We start from the raw sequence: 23,157 nt of genomic DNA, 5'->3' as shown, positions 1-23,157 counted from the left end.
CCTCAGCTGGTGATGTCCCACCCACCACTGAAGACTGCCTAGAGGGGTACAACGCAAGTCTTGTTTCGGTTTTTTTTAAACAAGGTTGCACCTTTTTGTAAAGTTTTCTGCCAGTCGTTCTTTATCAACAGCGGGTGTTGGGAAAAAAGGCAACTCTACAAAAAGGTGCAAAGTCTGGGGAGAGAGGGGGGGATTTGGCTTACCCCTATCGGCAGGTTCCTCAATGGTGGGTGAGGCGAGACCAAGAGAGGGCATGATGGGGGCCCGCACCGAGCCAGGGAGGGCAATCCAGGGGTGCTCTGCACTTTGCAGGCCTGCGGAGAGACAAAGAGCGACAGCCGCGTTACCCGGGCGCCGCAGGGCTCGGGACACTCGGCGCTGACAGGAGAGGAGGCGCCGCAGCACAGCCGGCGCGGCCCAAACGCGGGGTTCTGCGGACCAGGCGCTGCTCCAAGAGAAACTGCGGCACCGAGGCAACTCCAGGACACCGGCGTGCACCCCGGAACTGAGGCACCGGCCACGAGGCTGCTCCCAAACCAGAACTATTACACTGACCCAAAATCGCTGGGTTTGACTCCTGGAAACCTGCACACTTGGAAGCTGGGGTGATTCAGGGAACTCTTCTGGAGCCAGCAGGTTTGAAAGCTCCACGATGGCTGTGTCCTTAGACACATCCAGATGGACACAGCAGAAGCAGCTCAACAGCTGAAAATCAGCGATTGCCCGTAATGGTGGCAGCATCCTCCTCCAGTGGCACTGACGGGGTAACACGTGCTGGGGGCACCTGTGCCCCCGGAAAAGACACGGCAGAGACACGAAGAACTCACAGGGGGACTTCAGAGGGTGGGCAAAGCCAGACAAAGGGAGAAGAAGGGAAAATGAAAGAAAAGCAGCGGGAAAGTGGGAAAACAAGGAATGAAGTGACCGAAGGAACACGTGGAAGCACAGAGAAAGCAGGAACACACAGGTGCTGGCTGTATTTTGTTTGTTAGTAAAATCTCTTTGCTCTGAGGGTGTGTTTTGCAGCACAGCCCCCAGGCTGACGCGCTGACGCCGGGTCTGTTGTACGACGAACGCGCGACCGCACACGCGACTGCCGGGTCCTGGTGTGGAAACGCTTCCACCTCTCACACAGGGAAACAGGAAGGAGACGAACCCTTCCCAAACAACAGCTACCCGTGACAAACATCCACAACCGTTTCCAATTCCCCCACATTTTGTCAGCCAAGCAAACGTCACCCCTGCATTCATCCTGACAAAACCAGAACCACCGGCGCATTGGAAGAGGCCCAAAAGCCTGAGGAGGGACTTCATCAGTGTTAGGGCCAGTTTTTAAATGAGCAAGTTGGGGTAAACTCACACTTCCAGACACGTTTCTTCCCCCGGGGGCTTGCCTCCCAAAATCAGCAAAGGCTGGCGTGAAGTCGGGGCCTCGTGGCAGGATCCGGGGGTCCAGAGTCCTCAGCGGCGGTTTGGGCTGATTGATCTGTGCCGTGAGCAGAGCACACAGACAGGGGCTGCTCAGGTCATGCAATCTACAGACAGCATCTGCTAAACCACGACAGTCATTTTTAACAGCCAAATTAAAGCTTTTAACAAACTGCTCAAGTTTTAGGCATCCACTCTTGTGCTAAAAATAAGCATTTAATTTAAAACATATCTTCAGGAGACTACTGAAGAAACAGGTGGAGCTCAGAAACATTTCAAGGATTATGGAGGACAAAATCATAGTAACACGGCCCTGTTTTGGTTCAGGAGCATGAAACTGCCACCTTCCCTCAAAGCCATGGCTTTTGTGCCAACATGAGAGATGGGTAACTGGGCCCAGGAAGCTCAAACACAGAACAGTGAGAAACAATCGTGGGACAGTAGAAGGGAGATGAAATAATTTTGGCAATAAAGCTGCATTTTACAATTTGCCTGGCTATGAAACTCAGAGTGGAAATGTTTCTGCACACAAGGATCGCCCACAGCCCCGAGTCTCAAGAGTGAGGCTGTCGTGGTTCCATCACAGCCAAGGAACTCTCCAGCTCTCAGTGAGAGCAGAACGAGGCCTCGGTGTCAGCACTCAGAAATCCCGAGTGTTTCACTAAGCCCAGACCTCCAGCAGAGACAATCAGCTCTGAGATGAGGCTGGACAGAAATCCCAAAACTGCCCGAGAATGGAGTTCTCAAAGATCTTTTATTAGATCAGCTTATAAATAGTGAAGAAACTGCTTCAGATCAAAAAACAGTTTGCCCAAAAGCTTCTCTCTGCTTTTTAATTGATCTAATAGATCAATTAATTGATCTAATAGAAGCCACTGCCTCTCCATCCAGCCTTGCTTGGATCTTCAGCTCTTCATGGCTGGGTAATTTTAAATTTTAATAACGTCCTGGTATAACTTAATCTAGATAAAGACTATCAAAAACGTTTCAGTTTTTAATCATCTGTGCACATTCATCAGGCACCAACATCTCTATCTGTGCAATTTTGTGATGAGACCAACTATTCCCATTTCCCACTAAAACCTGGCTCTGAAATGGTTCAGGAATGAGGCATTATGGATCTTATTTATATCAAAACCCTGCACATACCTGTTTAATGGGCTCTCCTCTCACCTTGTCGAGCACCACGTCGCTGATGGGAGGCAGCCCCTCGGGCTTCTGGATACAGGCAGGCATGAACTGGATATCCAGCAGGAATTCCCGGTCGTATTGCTTCTTCCCCTCTGGGTCCAGGGGCTTCCACTGCTCTATAGGGAGAGAAGTCCCTGAGAGTCACAGCAAACAAACCCCCTGCTCACCCAGATGTGGGCCTGGTAAATCCAAAGGGATGAGGCTGCTGCACCAGCCTGGGACATTTCCATTTGATTTGATTTTCATTTTGAAGGGAGAGAGGAGGGCAACACACGTAACATTAAAGGGTCCTGAAGAACAGGGAGTGTAGAGCCAGGTCCAACCACACCCAGACCTGGGCACTAATTCCAGTTCTAACCCATGTGCCTAACTTTGACTTCTGCTCTCCTGTGGGATATGGCAGAATGGGGACAATTCCCTGTTTCTGTGTGAAAATGCAGAAATTAAAGGGGTTTGTCTGGTGTAAAAGGAAGTCATAAACATGAAGTCAAGGAGAGCAGAGCATGGAACAAAAACACCCTCTGAAAGTGTGAAAGCACGGAACTGTGAACAACCCAGGCTGGACACAACAAGCAGAAACAAGAGAAGCCACAACCACAGACCATGATTTGGGAATTCCAAAACTTTCCACCTATTTTACACGGGGGTTTTGGGTGTGGAGGACCCTGCCTGGTGCAAATCACAGCATAAACCTACAGCCACTTTAGCACAAGGAAAGTCAGCCTCTGGTGGCCTGGAGATGGGATTTTCAGCACTGGCCACACAGTTTGTTTGAAATTAGGGAAGGAAACATGTTTCAGCTGAAGGAAAACATCTGTATGAGATGCTGCCTTTGGATCTCCCTCATGCCAGACTGCATTACTCAGCATTCATCAGCCCTTCAGGTATTTATTATTCCTTTATTTCACTCGCTGACCCCTGGCTTTGGATCTCTGGGATGTCACCATCTGCACCCCGCAGAGGCCACGAGCAGGGACTTACTCCAACGGTGGGTTTTAATAACTGGGAATGAAAATACACAGAAGTGATTGCAAACTTTAGCTCTTCATGTAGTTTTATTTCTACAGAGCTTCAGGAGACAGGGGTGCAGAAATGGTTTGGCTGGATCCCAGCTGGAGTTCCTGGCCTGCCCACTGTACCTGTCATTCACCATGGAAAAGCTCCAACACAACAACAAGCAGTTTAGGTGTAATTTCCTTCTCCTGGAAAGCTCTCAATGAGCTGTTTTAATGTGAAGAGCAGCTGGGCAGCATCACAGGAAGGATCCCCCATGCAGGGAGAGGCAGGGATCAAACACACAATTGCTCCAAAGGCAGAAATTCCCCTTTCTTAGCAGAGCAGAGCCGAAATCCAGTTCTGTTGCACAAGTCTGATGTATGTTGCTTTTCCAGGGATCCATCCAACCCTTCCAGCTGAGTGAAGGGACATCTGGACACAACTGGGATTGTTCTGACTGCATCAGCTGATGAATTATGGATTAACTTCAGGAAGTGGCTAGTGAACTGCTCAGGTACCCTGAGTGTGATGAGCTATCAAGAGCCCTCTGTGTTTTCCCCTCACAATATGACTGTGCTGAATTAATAAAACCAAAGCAATTGAGGTCTTTGTCAGAACAAAGTGGTGCACAAATAACCACTGCAGGGGAGTCCCTTAATGGTGGTGCTCCTTGTCCACCAGGTTCTCCAGGTCCTTCCTTATTATTATTATTATTATTATACTCTTTAATTTCTGGGCTCCCAAAAAAATGACTACTTTATTTGGAGGGAGTTTCACTTGAATGAGAAATTGCTTAAAAACTGGGAGCAATTGAGAAGTTGGTCTCGAGTTCTCTCTAAATGAGGTGGATTAATTGAGGTTCAGGTCTATAAACTACAAAATCTTCATAAATAACAAAAAGGTTAGGTCTTCATAAATAACAAAAGTGCTCTATAGATATCCTATACCCTAATCAATGGGACTGAGCTGGGCAGTGCCTAGATCAAAAACCACAAACTGTTTCTTTTCCTTACTTTCCTAGAAATTTGAAGATCCATGCAATTGTTTAGCCAGGAAATTAAATCTTTATGAACACACATATTTGTATTTAGGACTGAATGAGCACTTTCATTTCTTATTTAACCACCTCTTATTTCAGAAGTATATTGGTTTATGTGGAATTTCTTGGATGGTTTCCAGCTGTCAATCACACAGAAATCAACTCTCTGCCATTCCCACAGTGCTGTAGCCAGCATCCAAATGCACAAAAATTTCAAGGAATTAGTGATTTTCTCTTCTCTTGACCACGACTAGCAAGATAAAAACCATTTTCCCCTCTGGAAGGTCTCTCAGGGCTTACTGATCTCAGGTTGCAGATCTTGGCAGAGCTGCACACGCTGCACACTAAATCCCCTTCCAGCCTCAGCGGGAACACCCCAGGGATGGCACTCCGGGTGTCAGCAGCCCTCGCAGGGGGAGGCAGAGCAGCAGGTGGAGCAGGACAGGACCTACCTGGTTTGTACTGGTACACGGGCCCCTCCCCAGAGCTCTCCGTGCAGCCGGAGGTGCCGTCGGTGCCCTCGCCCTCCGAGACGCTCTCGGCGCCGTTCCGCACCGGCTCTGCCTCCTGCTCCCCGTTCTCCTCCACGGCTTTCACTGCTTTGAGCTCTGAGGGTTCCCTCTCTGGCTGAAGCCCATGGCTCATTTTGTCCTGGTCGGATTCAAGTACTTTGTCCCCTGAAGGTTCCTCCTCCTCCTTCGGCTGGAGCACGGACAGAAGCAGAGGTTTCGTTAGGAACACCCTGACAAATTCAGCGCACGCGAAACGGCTCTTCACGGATTCACGTGGCATTTTTGGGAGCAGCAGGAATACAAATGCATCTTACACAGGGATATGGAACACCACACTGAGGCACTGGGTGATTTATCAGCTCGTTCCCATGGATAACCCACTGATAATTAATGGTGCAACTGGAGACACTCAGCATTGCCCACGAAATCCCCACGGGATTGGACGGAGGGAACTGTTAAGCCATGAGCAATCCCAGCCTGGAAACACAACTCTGCTTTCCTCTTCTCCTACCATCCATGAGAAAGGGGTGGTAAAGAGCACGTGGTGCTTGTTTTGGGGGATTCTTCCTTCAAATGCCTGCTGCCAACTGGAGCAGATGCCACTAAGGAAGGCAGTGTGAGATCCATCCACAATGCCAGCATCTCAGTTTCAGGAAAAAGCATTAATAGTATCCCTGGCTGTTAATTTTAGAGCTCTCCAAGGACACAGCCTGATTGTGCATTCAGACGAGGAGGCGTTGGAATGTGCTTCTCCCGGGAGAAATCCCAGCCCCCCTTAGCACTGAACAAAGGAGTAACTTCACTGAGGATGCTCTGGAGGAGGCTCCCGATCCTCTGCCTCCCTACCTGACTGCACCACACCCTAAAACGCTTCCTGCAGATTTTTCAAGGGAATTCTCTGAAGAATTCCTCAGTGGAACTGCCAGGTGGTGCAGGACACACGACTCCTCCAGAGAAGAATTGAGGAAAGTGTGGAGGATGAAGCTGCTGCTGCAGCCCCTTTGCACTCCCACTCTGCAGCACATCTGGCCAACCTCAGCTTTTATCCACACACTGGGCAGTCTGAACTTCCACATTTTTACTCTCTTGCTCCTTTTCTGATTGATTCTAACCCCATACTGACCCAGGATATTAAGCACAGCCCCCTGCTGCAATATCCCTACCAGAACAGCAGCAAGGGAGGTCTTCTTTACTCATCTAATCACTCTTGAGGTGGTTTTGCCTGAAAACCTCAGCATTTTCCTTTGTCAGCTTCTCCATTAGTTGGTCATCAGGAAAACTACCCTTGGCCATGATATCCCTGTGCAGAATACCCTGCCAAATGTCAGGATGATGGCCCGGGACCAAAACGGGGCAGTGCTGAGGGATCCAAACCCACTTTTCCCTCACCCTTCACTGAAAGGGGTTCCTCAGTGGCAAGTGTTCCTTGCCATGGCAGGGGTTGGAATGAGATGAGTCTTTAAGGGGCCTTCCAACCCAAACCAGACTGTGATTCTATGACTGTATTAGTCATTAAATTAGGCAAAAATGGAAGAGCTTTAAAAGGGAGCAGACTGACACCTGTTATCTAAAGGATGCTGAGGAACAGCAGAGTTCCTCCCCAAAACCGCCCTGGATCCTGTGAGACAATGAGGAAGCAATGTCTCTAAAGCACAATTTCCAGAGAGGAACAGCATCTTTAAATTTGGGTAAAGCAGGACTTTGGCTCCCTCTCACCTCTGTTTCTGCCTCTGTCACCTCCTCAGTGGCTTGGGTCCGGTCTTTTGGTTTCTTCCAGGTCTTTGGTGCAGTTACAGCGGTTTGGGCTGCAATGGAAACGTGCATCTGTCACAATCCTGAATGACACGGGGCTGATGGGGCTGTGGGTGATGAGCTTCCCTCTCAGGGGCTGCTCCGAGGCACAGAACAACAAAGCAGTTCAGCCTTGTGGAGGATTCAGCTTGATTCAACCACTTTGGCTTTCAATGCAGCAAGAACAATCATTAGAATGACATGAAAACACAGGAATTGTTCTACAAGTTGCTCACTCAAGCTCCAAATGGCACTTGGGGTAGCAAGGAGGTCACTGCCAACAGGACGAGGATCATGCAGGGAAAAAAACCTTCAGGAAGTCAAGTTTTTGGAAAGACCAGGTGCTGGCTGGGAGAGAAGGTTGTTCTCAACATATTTTTCTCAAGAATTATCATCTTTATAATATTAACCATAAGCAAGCCCAAATTTCCAGTATCTCATCCAAAAGGAAAACTCCTTCAATCCTGCAGCACTGCTCTGAGCTGGATTTATATTTCAATTTAAAAACAGGTTGTAACTCCAGCATTAATGATCTCCCTGGCCAACTGAGTCAAAGGAAACACCGCAGAGTATTCCCAAGATCAGCACTGATTTACTCCAATCGTGTTTTCCCCCTAAAGGGTAGAAGGAACCACACAATATATTAAGAGGAGACAAACCCATTAATCCAATCTGCTCCTAATTTGTGGCAAATGCTCCCAGCTTAAATTTGGATCCCAGGCACACATGCCCAGTTAACAGAGTGTAAATGGGATTGATTTTGTGACTGAAGATTACTGCAAACAGATTTCCAGCTCTGGCCTTTGGTTTCCAGCAGACACTGTGGAAAAACCCAGTGTGCACTTCCTTTATCACAATAAAACAGAATTTTGAAAGGTTCTTCACTATAAATATGAAGAGTTAGTAACAGCCAGCTCTGTTCCTGAGGGTATGGAGCACATGGGACTTGCTGCATTCCCCTTGCCTCAAAGAATACATACAAGTTTCTGTGGCTTCTCCAGGGTGTCTCCCTGTTTGGAAGGTGACCACGGACCTGCAGGTTCCCCTGGGAATCACCACACCCAGGCCCCAGCCCAAAGAGCAACAGGAGCTGTTGGAAGACTTTTACCTTCAGGCTGAACACCCCAAAAGCAAAGTCAACTAAAAAAGGAGTCTATTAAAGAATCCAAACATCATCTCCTTGTTCACAGAACCAACATCTGGAAAAATCCCCCAGATCTCCCAAGCTCCAGGTCCTGCCCATCCCGTCCATTGTGTCTCCCTATGGAGAGGTTTTAAGGGCAGGGCAGAGCCCCAGCACAAATCCTCAATTTCCTGGGGCTCACAGGAGGGGAGAGGAAGGGCCAAGCAGGCCCAGACTGCAACACAGCTTTGTGTCCCCCAGCAGGGATCAGCCTTTACTGCTGTTCCAGGCAGCTCCCTTGGCAAGAACTTCCCAATTATTCCCAGTATCTGGGGGCAAAACCAAGGCTGGGGATGATCAGTGTCCATGCACGTGGTAATTTCTGGAATTCAGCAAAGCACAGATCTAAGACAGGCTTCCCCAGTTCCCTCCATCACAAAATCTGCTAAAAATTCAGTGAAAATTCTTTTCAAAGGGCTGTTTTCAGTCTTGTTTGGTGATGTCACTTGCATACTCCCAGGGGTTTCTCCAAGAAGGGATTAGGCCTGCAAAGCAACAACCTCAATTTTGCCACAGCCAAGTAATTTAACTGATCAATCCCAAAGTTCTTAATCTGACAGAATTCCACTGCCCTCAAACTCAAACCATGGAAACCATCCACAGCGTAAAATAACATTTCATTTTTAACCGCACAGAAATAAACTCAGGGGTCATGGATTTGGGGCTGGCAAAGGTCCGGGGTGTTTCCTTCCTCAGCTGTCAGGATGTGAACATTACTGCTGCTCAAATATACATTTTTTTCACCTTTTTTTGGCAAAAGTAAGCTCTGTAGAGGCTGCAATCCTGCCAAGCCTCCTGAATGAGTCTTGCGTTAAATCCCACGACTTCCATCAGCCTGGGGGTTCCAACCCCCGGCCGTGTTGTGGAGCTGCCCAGGATGGATCTCCAGAGATCTCTGGAGACATTGCTCGGTCTTCCCCCCTCCTAAAATAGCAGACACCAGATTTCTTTTTTTTTCTGTCAAGTTCACATTTCTGCTGCAGGAGCTCAAAGGAGAATTTGCACTGATGTGAGTTTGGGTGCCAACCTCCCCAAACCCCAAATCCAACAGGACAATGGCGTTATTCATCTGAAGATGGAGTTTCATCTGTGAAGCTGTAGGGAAATACAAAGTAATGTGTCCAGTTTGGCTCTTGGAAAGGGACAACTCCAGATACTTCTGGTCTTCTTTTCCATTTTCCTGTCCCCAAGCTGAGCAACTTCATGTCCTCTCCAGCAGTTTAAGTCCTGCCCAAATGCAGGTTGATTTTTGCCACTATTCATACTTCCAGACCTTGTTTTCAGCTCCTTTCATTCCTTTGAAGAAGGGACACCAGAAACCCAACCAACACTCTGAGCCCTTATCACAGCTTCCAAAGATAAGGGAGGTAACAGGAGTGACAACACAGATTTACTTTAGGACTGGAAAGAGGAGCAAACCCTTAATTCCAGACTACCCTGGACACCACTGCCAGTGCTACGCCCACCCCTGCAGGGATCTGCTCAGCAGCTCCAACGCTCCCTCAGCCATTTCTGCAGCTGTGTCACGTTCCCAGTGGAACATCTTCCCTCGGGATTTACCGACCCGCGAGCTCACGCCCATCCGGCGGGACACGAGGCCTCTCCCCTCTGATGTGGTGCCAACTGTGAAGCCTAAATTAATACCAGCTCTTACATTTTTATTTTATTATCCAACATGCCGTGAAAGACCGAAGCAAAGATTCACCATTGCCTTCCAGCTCATGGAAAAGAAAATATATTCCAGTGGTTATGGCAGCAAATCAAGAAGAAGGCGACACCTGATTTATGTTTCTGTATCCCCAGGTTTCGGTGCTGGAGGAATTTCTCCAAGGTATTTCCAATTACAGCCCAAGTTGCTCGTTACAGACTCCTCAGCTCAGAAACTCCAAGACTTGCCACAGCTGGGCTATTTAATACAGAAATATGTCTCATAAACGAGCTCTGCAAGAAACAGCCCTTTGAATTCCATGTGTATTAAGTTCTTTCAGCTTCTTGTGTCCCAAGGAGCTCAGTCTGGGACGCACATCAGTCTCTTGTTTTCCTCTTTGCTTCTTTTAATAGCCACGATAGAAGGGTGACATCAAAGGCCTCAAGTCTCTGGTAGCACCTTCTGCAGACATTCCACTCCACCACCAACACTTCTCCTGTTTTGTTGCCTGGAAAGCGCTGGTCCCTCACTGTAGCTACGGAAATCCCAGAATTTCATAAAAAGCAACAGTCGGTGCTGACTTTTAGCCAGGGTGATGTTTTTATTGCAGATTGGAGCTCCCAGGTCCTCTCTTGATAAGCTATTTTTCTCCTTGTAGAGTAGATGAGAAGGAATTAATTACTGTAAAAAGCATGTGCTCTTGCCCCTTGCAAATAACAACTCTGCCTGTCCTGAAAACTCCAGGCAAAAATTGCTGAGGAGGCAGGAACACAACCTGTGTCCTGAGAATGGGGGAACGTGTTCCCTTGGGATGCTCAGACCAGGGACACGGGCAGCAGCAAGGAACCACCCCTGGGGACAACAGCCTGCACTGCTCAGTGGCTTAGTGCTCTGAAAGCCACCAATCTCCCATTTCATCAGGATGCACAAGCACAGGGAACGATGATCCATATCACTCACAGACACAGAGACTGAGCCACCAAAGCTGCCAGCCTGGCTGTGAGGCTGCTCAGAGCAGGCAGAATTGAGTGTAAGATACAACAAGGGTGCTCCAGCAGAATCCCCTGACCTTGGAGATCTGGTAGAGACCTAATGCCAGTGGAAAAGGAGGAATAGAGGTTCCCCTGGATCCCCACAAGATTAACTCAGCTCCGGCCTCTCCCTGCTAACACTGACAAAGTCCTTTTGTGGAGCTGTAAAAAAAGAACTGCTGCAGCATAAAGATGTTTAAGGGATGTATTTTCTTTCTTGCCACAGAGCTCGACAGAGCAAAAAATCCAAGTCTGGTTTCTCTGAGTGTTGGACAGAAGGTGTGTCCTGTAAAACTCTGCAGGAACAGGTAAATCCCTTTGCTCATCCCCAAAAAGCTGCCATCCCCACTGCAAAATATGGGATCCCCCCGAGAGCCTCGGCAGTGCTGGTCCTGCAGCTCAGGGAGGAGGGGATGAAGCTCAGGGAGAAGGGAATTCCCAAAATCAGACGGGCCAGGTCATAGCTATGAAAAGGACAGGCAGGAGGAGCTGCTGCAGGAATGAGATTATCCCCAGAGGTCCCAGTACTGTCCCAGCCAGCCCAGCTCGGCTCCCTTTAAAGGGAAAGCAGGGGTGTGATTCGTGGCCAAGCTGCTCTGCAATAAAAACACCATTCTGCTGAAAACCCCAAAGAAATATTGCTCAAAGTCACAGAGCTCACAGCTATCAGCACGTGCTCGAGAAGTTTCCCTTAGCCCAGCTTTACTCCTAACTCCAGAGATCATTAAAAAAATCTCTCAGCCTTTAGTCCAAGAAAAACACAACAATATAACCCTTTCTCCTTTGTCCTGAGGGTCAGCATCTGGATTTTCCAATGTATATGGCAGACATGCTGTTCCTTCTTCCTGAATTAGCAGGCAGCCTCAGATGATGTTATTTCAATCTCTCTTCCTCTCTCCAAGAAAGAACTGGAAAATTATTGCTGAAAAGAAGGCTGGCAGAGAAATGCAATAGTTCAGGATCATTAAATCAGGGGTAGAGCACAAAGAACCACTTGGAGAGCTTTGTGCTTTCTTTGAAGGCCTGAGCTTTTAATAGAAATCTGAGTTTCAAGTCATCTTTTACATGACTTGAGAACTCCTTGTTTCCGTGCTGCCAAAGCCAATGGCTTGGCTAATGTGTGCTCTGGAGCATAATGACATTACAGCATTAAAATTAATCTTCTGCATAATTAAAAGCCCAAACACTGTAAGTTAATTTTTTTTTAATTTAAACTACAGGCCATTACAAAGCCAGCAATAACACTACAAGCTGGAACCTGCCTGTGCAAAACCTTATTTACAGAGTCCCATTTCTCCTCTCCTTTTTAAGGAAATTAATTTGGGTTATGAAGTAGCTCAGACTGAAAGAACAACAAGTGCCACAGCAGTGAAATGACCCGAGTGAAATAAAAATAGAAGAAGATTAGCAGGAAAAAATCCTCATGGTTGGTGCAGTAAAGGGATCTTTCTTCTCATCTATAGATACTGGATTTTAAAATCAGCATATTGAGCATCACACAAACATGGAACAGGGCCAGCCTCAGCCTTTCAGTGCATTTGAGAGCAGAGCCTGGGATTTCTGAGCCCATTTCCCATCTATCAAAGAAAAAAACAAAACAAAAAAAACCCCTAAATGAAATGTTACTTTAAAAAAATGAAACCAACACGATCCAAATCACAACTGACTGTTTGTCCTCTTTGTCCAAGCTTCACAAGTTCCAAAGAACTGAAATAACTGCAGAACAGGATGTAGAAAATGTGACACATGAAATGCTTTAACACTGCTTGGTGTGAAGAACAGCCCCCATTACACCCCTCCAGCAGCAAATACAAGGAATTGATCATTTAACTTCTTTTCCACAATGTGATCTCCAGGAAGTCCTGCAAAAAAAGACGTTTTCCATAGGAAACACAGTGCTAAAACCACAGTGCCAAACCAGAGATGTGGCAGGGCTGAAACCAAAGGCAGGCAACAGCACTGGAGAAACAAGCTGGACTTTAAAAGGCGCTTGCAGAAATTGCAATTTTAGTGAATATTAAACTGTTAACTGCAGAATTTAAATTTAAAATTGTAAATTGTACATTTTGCTTACATGTGACTTTTGCAAATGAAAACCAGAAGCATCATTAATGAAGGGTGGGCAGGTAGAGGTGACCCTGGTGGGTGACCCTGGTGGGTGACCCTGGTGTCAGTTGTTTGGGTGAGTGTGAATGGTCCATTTCATTTTCCCACATCTGGGAACACCATGACACATTTTTTCACCTGGAATAGACCCCACTCCAGCAGTTCTGGAAATCATGGGCTCAGGGGCTTCATCCCAAGAGCTTCAGGGTCCCAAATCCAGAGCCACAGGCCCTTGGACCAACCACTCACCTCGGGGGGAAGAGCAGCTGTGGCTGCCCTGTCCCTGGAAGTGTCCAAGGCCAGGATGGACACCGGGGCTTGGAGCAACCTGGGACAGTGAAAGGTGCTCATGCCCATGGCAGGGGGTGGCACTGGATGGGATTTAAGGCCCCTCCAATCCAAACCATCCTGGGATTCCATGAAGAGCAGCGTGCTCTGCACTCCCCCTCCACCAGCCCTGTGCTGCCATGAAAGCACGAGCCCACCCCAGCCTGGGACACACATGCACGTCAGCGACCGATTACACACAACCAGGAGGGATTCCTATCCCTGCCAAAGGAGATCAGCATTTCACAATCACAGCAGCCAAGCACCACCACCAAGCTTTTTCTTTTGCAGATGGAAACAGAAATATCTATTGGAAGAAGAAAAACCCCTCTCCTTCATCCTGCAGTTCCCAACGTGAACCCACAGAGCCCATCGCTTACCTGGGACAGGACTCTTGCTTGAGTTCACACTCAGAGCCTCCTGGCTCTCCTCCAGTTGCCCATCTGCTTCTGTCTCTTCCTTCTTTTCAGTATCCTTTACCTCTTCACTAAGAGTAGTTCTTGTGCTCTCCTCTCCTTCTAAATCTCCCTGGACAACAGGGAGGGCACTCGGAGACGGGAGAGGAGGTGGAGAAGGAGCTGTAGTGGTGACAGCAGCGACGGGAAGCGGAGGGGACGGGGGCGGCGGGGTGGGCGGCGGGGTGGGAGGAGGAGAGGGAGCAGCGAGAGGAGCACTGGGAGGCGATGGAGCGCTCTCCACCTCTGCTGAGGGGGCCTCGGTGGGCTCCACCTCCACAGTCAACGCCGCAGCTTCCGCCTGGGCCGCCTCAGCCCCGGGTTCGGCCGCGGCCCCCACGCTGCCCGTGTCGCCGGTGACGGCGGGCCCGGCCGGCACCGCCACCGGGGCGTCACCGGGGGATGCTACTGCACTGCTGGGCTCCGAGCACGCCTCGGCACCGGGCTCGTCCGCGGGAGCAGGGGCCGCTGGCTCCGGGCAGGCCGTGGCACTGGGGGCAGGCATCGCCTCCTCTCTGGGGAAGGCCAGTTCACATTTGTCCTCCGGGTCAGCCGCGGCCGGGGCTCTGCTGGACGCGGGGACAGCAGCGGCAGCCGCGGGGACAGCGGCGACCGGAGCGGCCGGGGCCGGCGACGGAGCACGAGGAATTTCTGCTGCGGCTTCCACTGAGGTGGGCGCCTCGGTCGTCTGCCCAGCTTGATCTTTCTTCTCCCCAGCAGGTTCTGGTCTGAGGACTGGAGAAGGTGGTTTTAATACTGGATCTGGTTTTGGCTTCTCTTCTGGGAAAGGAGAAAAAATACATTATCAACAGCAAGGCAACTCCATGTTCCTGCCCGGTGCCTTGGCTCCCTTGGTTCCCGTTCCTGCATTCTGCCAAGGAGCTCTGAGGAAGACACCAGAGGCCCCTTCACCTCACTTGGACTCTACATCTGCCATCCTGAGAAGAGAAGGATCTGGAGAGACTCACTGCAGCCTTCCAGCGCCTAAAGGGGGCTCAACAAGCAAGGAGGGCAACTTTTTACATGGACAAAAACTTGTAGGACAATGGGGAATGGGTTAAACTGAAAGAGGAGAGATTTAGATTAGGTGTTTGGATGAAATTTATCAACACAACCCCCCAAATCTTGTGCAGAAAGAAGTCCCTGCACTTATCCATGATTAGCAGCAGACCTGGTGATCCCATCTCTGCCATGACCATCACACAGCTCCCAAAGCCCTGCTGCAGCTCTGCTGCTTCCCACTCCTTTGCTACGAAAGTATGAGCCATTATTGTTTAGGATCCTGCAGGAACACTGGCCTCCTTCAGGACATGGTTACACCAGCAAAAATAATTCTGGAGAAGCCAGAGGCACAAACCTGCTCTTCAGATTAGGAAGTCAAAGGCCACAACCAACTGCAAGTCATCAAAATTCAGGTAGAATGGAACAGATTTGGCTCTGCTGGATTTCTATTTGGGGCTTATTCAACAGCTCAGCTGAAGGGAAAGGGTTTTTGAAGGAGAACCAAAGGGTTTTTGAAGGAGAACCCATTTGAAACTGCCTGGAGCATCAAATCCCGCCTTTAGGAATAGCTGGAGCAGAAGTGAGCTCTGCTTGAAGCTGTCAGCAGCCCCAGCAACATTACAGAGGCCCATGGCCAAAGCAGTAGTTTATCAATCTGATGAGGCACCCAGGAACATGGCTTTGGAGGAGGATGACAAGTGAGGAAAGAGATGGGAAAGAGTATCCCAACAGCTGATTTTGATTCTGGAGGCTCCGTGGAAGAAAAAGGATGTGGAAAGTGGTTTGGAAAAAGAAAACACGTCACCTCTGATTTCTGGAACATCCTTTGCAAGAAATCCTGGAGCATTCCTGACATTTACAGCTCACTACAAACAACTGCCTGGATATTCTCTCCCTGAGTCAAAAGAGAATGCTCAAAAAAAACCCCCAACCAAATGCCTTTGGAAAGTAAGAAAATAATTCTGAGAGATAAAACCAGCCCAAATCCACAGCTGTGTTAGAAACCAGAGGTTTAACTCCCTTCCTTCAAACCACACCTTGTCTGGCTGCTGTTCTCGTCATGGATACAGGTATGTGTGCAAAATCCCAGAGAAAAGTGATTTGAGGAAGGATTTCAGAGAATGAGGGGCAGATTTGGCTAATGAGAAGCAAATCTGAACTTGAACCCCCATCCCAGAGAACAAATCTCCAAGTCCTGGTAGAAGAGGACTCATCCCTGCCAACTGTTACAGAGTCACGTGAACAACTCACAGTTGGGGAGGGAAAACAAAAATCAACGCAATTCATCCCAACTGGATCAAATCCCTCTTCCTAAATACACTGAGATCATTCCTCAAGTTATATTTAGAAGGTATTTACAGGAAGTGCCGGCTGTTCCAGGGGAAATATCAAGAGACATTTTTTAAAATCTCCTGATAAATACAATTTTTGCAAAATTATTCCTTAAAGATTGTTTCACATACCCAGTGGGACAGACCCCACTGCCTGCTTCATGGAAGAGCCGTGGTTGGGCTGCTGGGTGGTCCCAGTGGCACAGACTGGCCAGGGCAGTGCACGAGGAAAAGTTTACTGGACACAAGAATTTGTTCCTGCTCTGTGGTGTTTATCTGACAATAACTGCTGGGCTTGCTGCCATTTTTCCATCTTTTGTCCTGATGCAAACGCTCACGAGGTGGCACCAGGACTGACTCAGTGTCAGCAGAGGGGCTTTGGAGCTTTCCAAACTCCGGGGTCTGACATTCATCTGTTTTCCACAAACCATGTTGTACATTCTCCATGTTTGATACATTGCAAGACTTGGAAAGAGGTTTAAAAAGAGGGTAATACTACTCCAAACATCCCCCTGAACCTCTGCAAGTGGAAAAAATGTGGGCAGCTCTGATTCCATGCAGTTCTATTCCACTGCACCTCCTGCACAGCCTGGCCTGCAGCCAGGCCCCGCAGGCTGGGCCACTGGCTTGACCTGGATTCTCCAGCAGTATCCTCCCCTCTGTCAGCCTGGCTGGTATGGACACACCAGGGGCATCCCCAGGAACCAGAACCTGCACCTAAACAATGTGGTTCTTCAAGGTATCACAGCAGCAATTCCTGTACCCGGCCCACTGGAAGAGTCTCTGTCATGGCAGTGGGGTCAGAATGGAAGGACCTTTAAGGCCCCTCCAACCCAAACCATTCTGGGATTCTACAAAATGCCAAAGGCTTGTCTTTGAAATAAAACCAGAGATATAAATAATGCAATCCCAAATCCAGCCTTGGGAATGAGTTCCAGACCAAGCCAAGAGGGACTGCAGGTGCTGGTCTGCTGGCAGAGCCCACGGCTCTGATCCCAACCTGAGCCCAGCACACCGGGCAGATGCTGCTCACTGCTAGAAGCAGCTGCACAAGCAGCACCGGGTGTGACAGAATCACAATGAAAGCCTGATTCCAAACTTCAACAGCTGCCAACGGGCACAGGAGAGGAATGGCACGGGGAGATCTGGTCCACAGGATGGACAGGACACAGGGGACTCTGGAGAAACAACACCACTGCTTGGAATGAGCACTTCAGCCACGCAGCCCTCTCTCTCACTGCTTTTGGTTTGGAAGCAAAAATCCCCCAACATCAAAGTGAAAAATCATTTTGATACGATGGCATGTATTTCTGAACAGATGTGCCCCCAAAAGTCATTAGTTCAGTTTAAATATTATTAATGGGCTCTGTTCATTACTGACACCAACCCCTACACTGCTCTGACCCCCAGCCACGGCTGGGTGTTATTCCAGGGCTTTCCCTGCAGTGCTTACATAAATGTGCTCTTTAGCAATTTTTGGACTGGAACAAATGTTTGACTCTTTCTGGGATGGAACGGAGATAAACACAGGGAAGCTCACCAGTGTTAAACCCCAGTCAAGCCCTGCTTTATGTTTAAACCAGCACTGTCAGAGCTGTGTAACTAAGCAAAACACACTTCCAGTTTAGTCACAGCTGCCTACAAAGGGATTAAGTTAAAGAGAGAGAGAAGAGGGATAAGACCCGTTTGTCTGGCAATGCACATTTTCATACACAGAGATGAAACCCTGTGATGGAAAGTGCTGGATTTTCAGAGATCAGAGTTCAAGAAGCTCCTGCTCATATGATTTAGTGGTAGGTGGTCCTGTGAGAAGCAGGGGGTTGGACTTGGTGATCCTTACAGGACCCTTCTGCCTGGAGGTGTTCTGTGACTCCATGGCTTTACAGCTCAGCCCCAGCTCTGTCCCAAGGGCAGATGCACTTCAGCTGTCACCGGTGCCACCAGGTGACCACGTGCTGTGCTCAGAGGATGTCCCTGGCAGCAAGAGGGACCAGGGGACAGAGACAGGGAAGAGCAGCTGTCCCAGAGCTGGGCAGCACCAAACAGGCAGGGGAGCTCAGGCAGCACAGCCTCAGCAGAGCCAAAGGATATCAGACCCACCCATGCCTTGGTCAGGTGACACTGGGGACATCGAAGGTTTGCACCAGCACCTAGACAGAGCCACAGCCTGCCTTTAAGTGGGAGATGGGATCACCCCAGCCCCAAAGGTCCTTTTTCAATCTTTTACAACCAATTTCTAGACACTGCAGCAGTTTAGAGGCACAGCACTGGAAGAGGGAGACCCCGATGTCCACGCTGTGGCTGTAAGAGCAACCCCAGGGACACCATCCTTGGATTCCCAGCAGGGACCAAGGGGTGCTGGGGTCGAGGGCATCTGCAGCACCAGAGGTGTTGGTTTGTCCCCTTTTCTAGGATGTGCTCCTCTGGGGCTTGGTTTTCCTCTAGCAAACCTCTCCCAGGGAATATACAACAGGACAAGAGGAAATGGCCTCAGGTTGTGCCAGGGGTGGTTCAGGCTGGATTTTAGGAAAATTCATTCATGGAAAGGGTGGCCAGGCACTGACCTGGGCAGTGGTGGAGTCACTATCCCTGAAAGTGTTAAAAAAATATGTGGATGTGACACCTGGGGACATGGTTAGTACTGAACACAGCAGGGCTGGGTTGGACTCGAAGATCTGGGAGGGCTTTTCCAACTTTGGTGATTCTGTGACTCTGAAATAAAAATCCCAGCACTCCATGATACTCTGGATACTCCGAAATAAAAATCAAATAAAAATCCCAGCACTCCATGATACTCTGGATACTCTGAAATAAAAATCCCAGCACTCCATGACGTCCCTGCATGTGCTGCTCCAGGCAGAGCCCGGGAGGCTGTGATGCCACGGGTGAAAGTGGGAAGCAGACAGTGCTGTCAGCTCCATGCCCCAGCAGCCATCCTGCTGCCACACATCAGGAACTGCAGCTTCCAATGGCTGCAAATTCCAGTGGGAACAGCCTGGGCCTGCTCTGTCGTCTCCTGGGACAATTCCCTGAATAGCTTCAAATATCTCCCTCCCAATGTATATTTTGGAATATCCTGAGCTGGCAGGGACCCATCAGGATCATCGAGTCTAGGCTCTGTGCAGGGACCCCAAGGATCCCATCCTGAGCCTGAGAGTGTTGTCCAAGGAAATGGAATTTTAAGAAACTCTTTCCATCTGTGCCATTTTTACCAGAGTCAGCAAAATCTGCTATGGGCTTTATGAGACACATGGCACACTAATGGATTTTTTCCTAGTTAATGCTGCCCATTCCTACAGGACTGGACACACAAGCAGCTCTGGGGAAGCCATATGATCCTCTGGATCCATGCCACTGCTGTGGCTAATTATCCAAATGATCCAAAGCCTCTCTGGCTAAAGCGTTTCCCTGACAACACGCTGGGTTCTGGAGGATGGCACTTGGGTGAGAGGAGTTTCTTCCTTCTGTGTGCTCTGAAACAACATTTAGGACACAGAAGATTGAAGACAATTATTTTTAACCAGTTCCACATTAGCAAATTCCAATTAATTGCCTTAGCAACACACTTAAATTGTTCCACTGGAGGAAGAGAAGTTCCTCCCCTCCTATTTCTGCTGCCTGCTGGTCTCCCTGCCAAAAATATTCCAACTAAAACAAGAAAGGAGGGGAAAAAATAAATGATTCAAAATAGTGAGGGAGGAAATCTCCATGAACCGACCTTGTTTGGAGGCGGGGGCCGCGGTGCCGGGAGTGCTGCCGGAGGGGTGGGAGCTCTCCAGGGCTCCCAACGCCGTGGGAACGGGCTCGGGGACCTGGCTGGGCACCTGCTGGGGGGGAGGGACAACAGGGTGAGCCTGGGAACACAAAAACAGGCACCAAAGGCAAGGGGCAGGTGAGACGGGGTGGGATGGAGAGGAGAAACCAAAGGTGGGGAGAACAAAGAGAAAAAAAAATAGAGAAAAGATAGACAGGTCATTGAATAAATCCAAAAAGTTCATGGGAAAGGGAGGGAAAGGCAGCAGGAAGAGAGGAAGGAGATGCTCCCTGTCAAGAACAGCAAGGGGAGTGCAGCACAGCACTGATATCAGTGCCTTGCCCTCCCAACACCTCTCAGGATCTCCTCCATGCAGGACCCACAGCAAGGCTCCTGGATCCCACTGTGACTTCAGTTCACCTTTGGGACTTGACTCCTTCCTCTACTGATCCATTATTTCAACCCCCTTGGAGATTTGGGTCTGTTGATTTACTCCTCTGTGTACCTATCAGCAGCTGGTTTGTGCAGGACGGGGTGAACGGTGGACAGATGTGTCTGCACACACAGCACTGCTGACCCCGGGGAAAATCACCCCAGACTGGGAGTGCTTGGATGAAAAACATCACCCAGCAACCCCTAAAGGCAGCCTGGGGGTGGGACCTGCGGGGCAAGAGGAGGATAAAACCAGCTGGGCAGCAATCTGAGGGACGGCAGGAGGAGCAGATTCCCAAAGAACAGGGAATGGAATTGTCTGCATGGAAGAACAAATCCAAAAGGCCTGCAAAGATTGAAGGAAGACTGAAGGAGCCCCAGCCTGTGGCAAACACACATATTTCAATGATCTCCCACCAAACACTCACTTGTGCTTCAGAAAGTTTGCTAAAATCCTTTGCATTTAGTCTCAGAATTAAAGGAAGACCAAGTTAGTGCCCCCGACTCAAAGGTGAGACAGTTGCTGGAGTGACCACAGACAGGGCAAGGCAGCTGGTCACAAAAGGCCCTTAAATACACACTGGGGACCAGGCACAGAAGAAAATGGGGCTAAAATTGAATTTCCTAATCCCAAGTGGAAAGCCAGGCAGCTCCCTGCAGCTGTCTGCTCTCACCCAGTTCCACATCCATGAACTTCTCTAAACAGCTACAGGAAAAGGACTTTTTAATCACTCCTGACTGCAGACAGGCTCTCAGAAATCCATGTAAAACTTATTTCCCTATAGAAGGAAATGCTCTGGCAACCTGCTTCTCTTCCTGGGACTCTGTTTTTTCCTTCCATCTCCAGCTTTTTGCCTATTGCATCTGAACAGTGCAGGATAAAAAGGGCTTTCTCTCCAAGACACTATTTTTCACCATTTCAGGAAGACCAGGAAAAAGCACATCTGGAAAAATAAGAATGAAGATTAAGTGGGGGTGAAGGGTTGAAGTTTTCTTTGGGATTGCTCCTCTTTCAGGAATGAGCCTGACAGATTGACTGGAGAATGAATGAAGAACTGCAGCCCAGCCTCCAGCCAAAGGGAAGAAGCCAAAGAAAACCCAGCTTTACAAATGAGCAGGTTTCAAGAACATTTTTCCCTTGCCCTCAGTGATCAGGACTTGCCTTTCATAAGAAAATTCATGGATGAAATCAGTGTGGAGAAAGGAAACTGTGATAAGAACCACAGGAACTTAAGCAGAGCAGTGAAGAAGAAACCTGTGAGGCCAGAAACTTCTTGGGTCAGGAAATGTATCTCCTTAAGAAATGTGGAAAACATTTATTTTGTAGGAATGATACTGCAAATGAATAAATGGTCCTTATGCACTGAGCCTTGCAGCTGCAAAATGGAGCATTTGGAGAGTTTTTATGCAAAAAATCCCCACTGAAAATTGCTTCCCTGATTTACGAGGCTGCAAGGGTTGCTCTGGGTTATTCTACCCCACCACGGCCTGGACACTGAGCAAACACAACTCACTGAGACCTGGAAGAGTTTGGCCAGGAAAATAAGAGCAGTCACTCTTTAAAAAGTGATCTTCTGTGGAAGCCAATGCTGAGGCAATACCATAATCAGATTCTGGCCCTGGGTTTTCTTTCTCTTCCCAGCAAAAACCAGAGTGAAAATAGTGTCTGGCTAGAAATGGATAAATCATATCTCCATGTACCTCCAGCTTCTGTTGTAGGAGCTTTAGAACACTTTACTTGCTCAAAAGCAATTCAAATACACTGCAGAGGCTCTGGCAAACTCCACCTAAAGCACTTTTTGGTCAGTGCTGCTGAGTAAAAGGTACAGGAATGGCTCAAACCACGCAGCTCACGCTGGCAGCAATGCTCATCTTCTGCACAATTCCAGTAACTTTTTGATGTTAAGCACAGTTCCAACTATTTTTTGATGTTCAGCACTTAATCTACTGAGAGAAGAGGGTGCTTTGGGCTTGTGTTAGCTAAGTTTTGGTTTATTTGAGTCTGTTAATAGAGTAATTCAAACCAAAAGACAAAATGAAAATTTGGAAACTATTATTATTATAAAAGGGTTTCTTTTTCAAATGCAGAATGTGGGACAGGGAGTGGTCTCCAGCACTTCCTGAGGATGTTTCTTCCTCTGTGTTTGTGCCATTTAAATCATGAGATAGCAGATTCAGAGAAAGAAGTTTTATTAGAATTTGCTGTAATTCTAAAAATCTCATTGGACTGGGGAGTTATTTTGATGCTGCCTTGTCAAGCCCTGAAGCTGCACACTCACATTTTGAGTGCTCAAGCAGTGAAATCTCCCTGAGCACCCTGGCGAGAAGGGTTTGGTCCAGGGGGTGAGCAGGGTTTGGGGTGAGCAGGGTTTGGTCCAGGGGGGTCAGCAGGGTTTGGGGTGAGCAGGGTTTGGGGTGAGCAGGGTTTAGTCCAGGGGGTCAGTAGGGTTTAGGATGAGCAGGGTTTGGGGTGAGCAGGGTTTGGGGAGAGCAGGGTTTGGTCCAGGGGGGTGAGCAGGGTTTGGGGTGAGCAGGGTTTGGTCCAGGGGGGTCAGCAGGGTTTGGGGTGAGCAGGGTTTAGTCCAGGGGGTCAGTAGGGTTTAGGGTGAGCAGGGTTTGGGGTGAGCAGGGTTTGGGGAGAGCAGGGTTTGGTCCAGGGGGGTGAGCAGGGTTTGGGGTGAGCAGGGTTTGGGGTGAGCAGGGTGGTCAGTAGGGTTTAGGGTGAGCAGGGTTTGGGATGAGCAGAGTTTGGTCCAGGGGGGTGAGCAGGGTTGGGGTGAGCAGGGTTTGGGGTGAGCAGGGTTTGGTCCAGGGCGGTCAGTAGGGTTTAGGGTGGGCACGGCTTGGTCCAGGGGGGTGGAACAAACAACAGCAGCTCTGCTCTCCCTGCACTGTCCCAGGAGCTGCCCCAAGTCAGGAGCATCTCAAAAG

General features: G+C 48.9%; 1 protein-coding gene across 16 annotated transcripts in view; it reads right to left on the bottom strand.

Moving 5' to 3' along the window:
- The window catches only part of EIF4G3 (eukaryotic translation initiation factor 4 gamma 3), a 143,588-nt gene that overhangs the window by 28,940 nt on the left and 91,491 nt on the right, over positions 1 to 23,157 (bottom strand). For 13 of the 16 annotated variants that reach the window (XR_005259600.1, XM_038160021.1, XM_038160024.1 and 10 more), the window contains 7 exons: positions 19,759 to 19,867; positions 13,633 to 14,487; positions 6,883 to 6,971; positions 5,107 to 5,356; positions 2,578 to 2,735; positions 1,361 to 1,486; positions 204 to 314 (listed from right to left, as the gene is read on the bottom strand). Coding sequence is in view for 15 of the 16 variants with exons in the window: in XM_038160021.1 (XP_038015949.1) it covers positions 204 to 314; positions 1,361 to 1,486; positions 2,578 to 2,735; positions 5,107 to 5,356; positions 6,883 to 6,971; positions 13,633 to 14,487; positions 19,759 to 19,867 (1,698 nt within the window). In the remaining variant the exon portion in view is untranslated. The remainder of the gene's footprint in view (positions 1 to 203; positions 315 to 1,360; positions 1,487 to 2,577; positions 2,736 to 5,106; positions 5,357 to 6,882; positions 6,972 to 13,632; positions 14,488 to 19,758; positions 19,868 to 23,157) is intronic. The other 3 variants (XM_038160022.1, XM_038160030.1, XM_038160025.1) reach the window with 2 other exon arrangements.

This window comes from Motacilla alba, chromosome 21 (assembly GCF_015832195.1).
Source record: "Motacilla alba alba isolate MOTALB_02 chromosome 21, Motacilla_alba_V1.0_pri, whole genome shotgun sequence".
Taxonomy (NCBI): domain Eukaryota; kingdom Metazoa; phylum Chordata; class Aves; order Passeriformes; family Motacillidae; genus Motacilla; species Motacilla alba.
This window is presented reverse-complemented; position numbering and strand designations above follow the sequence as displayed.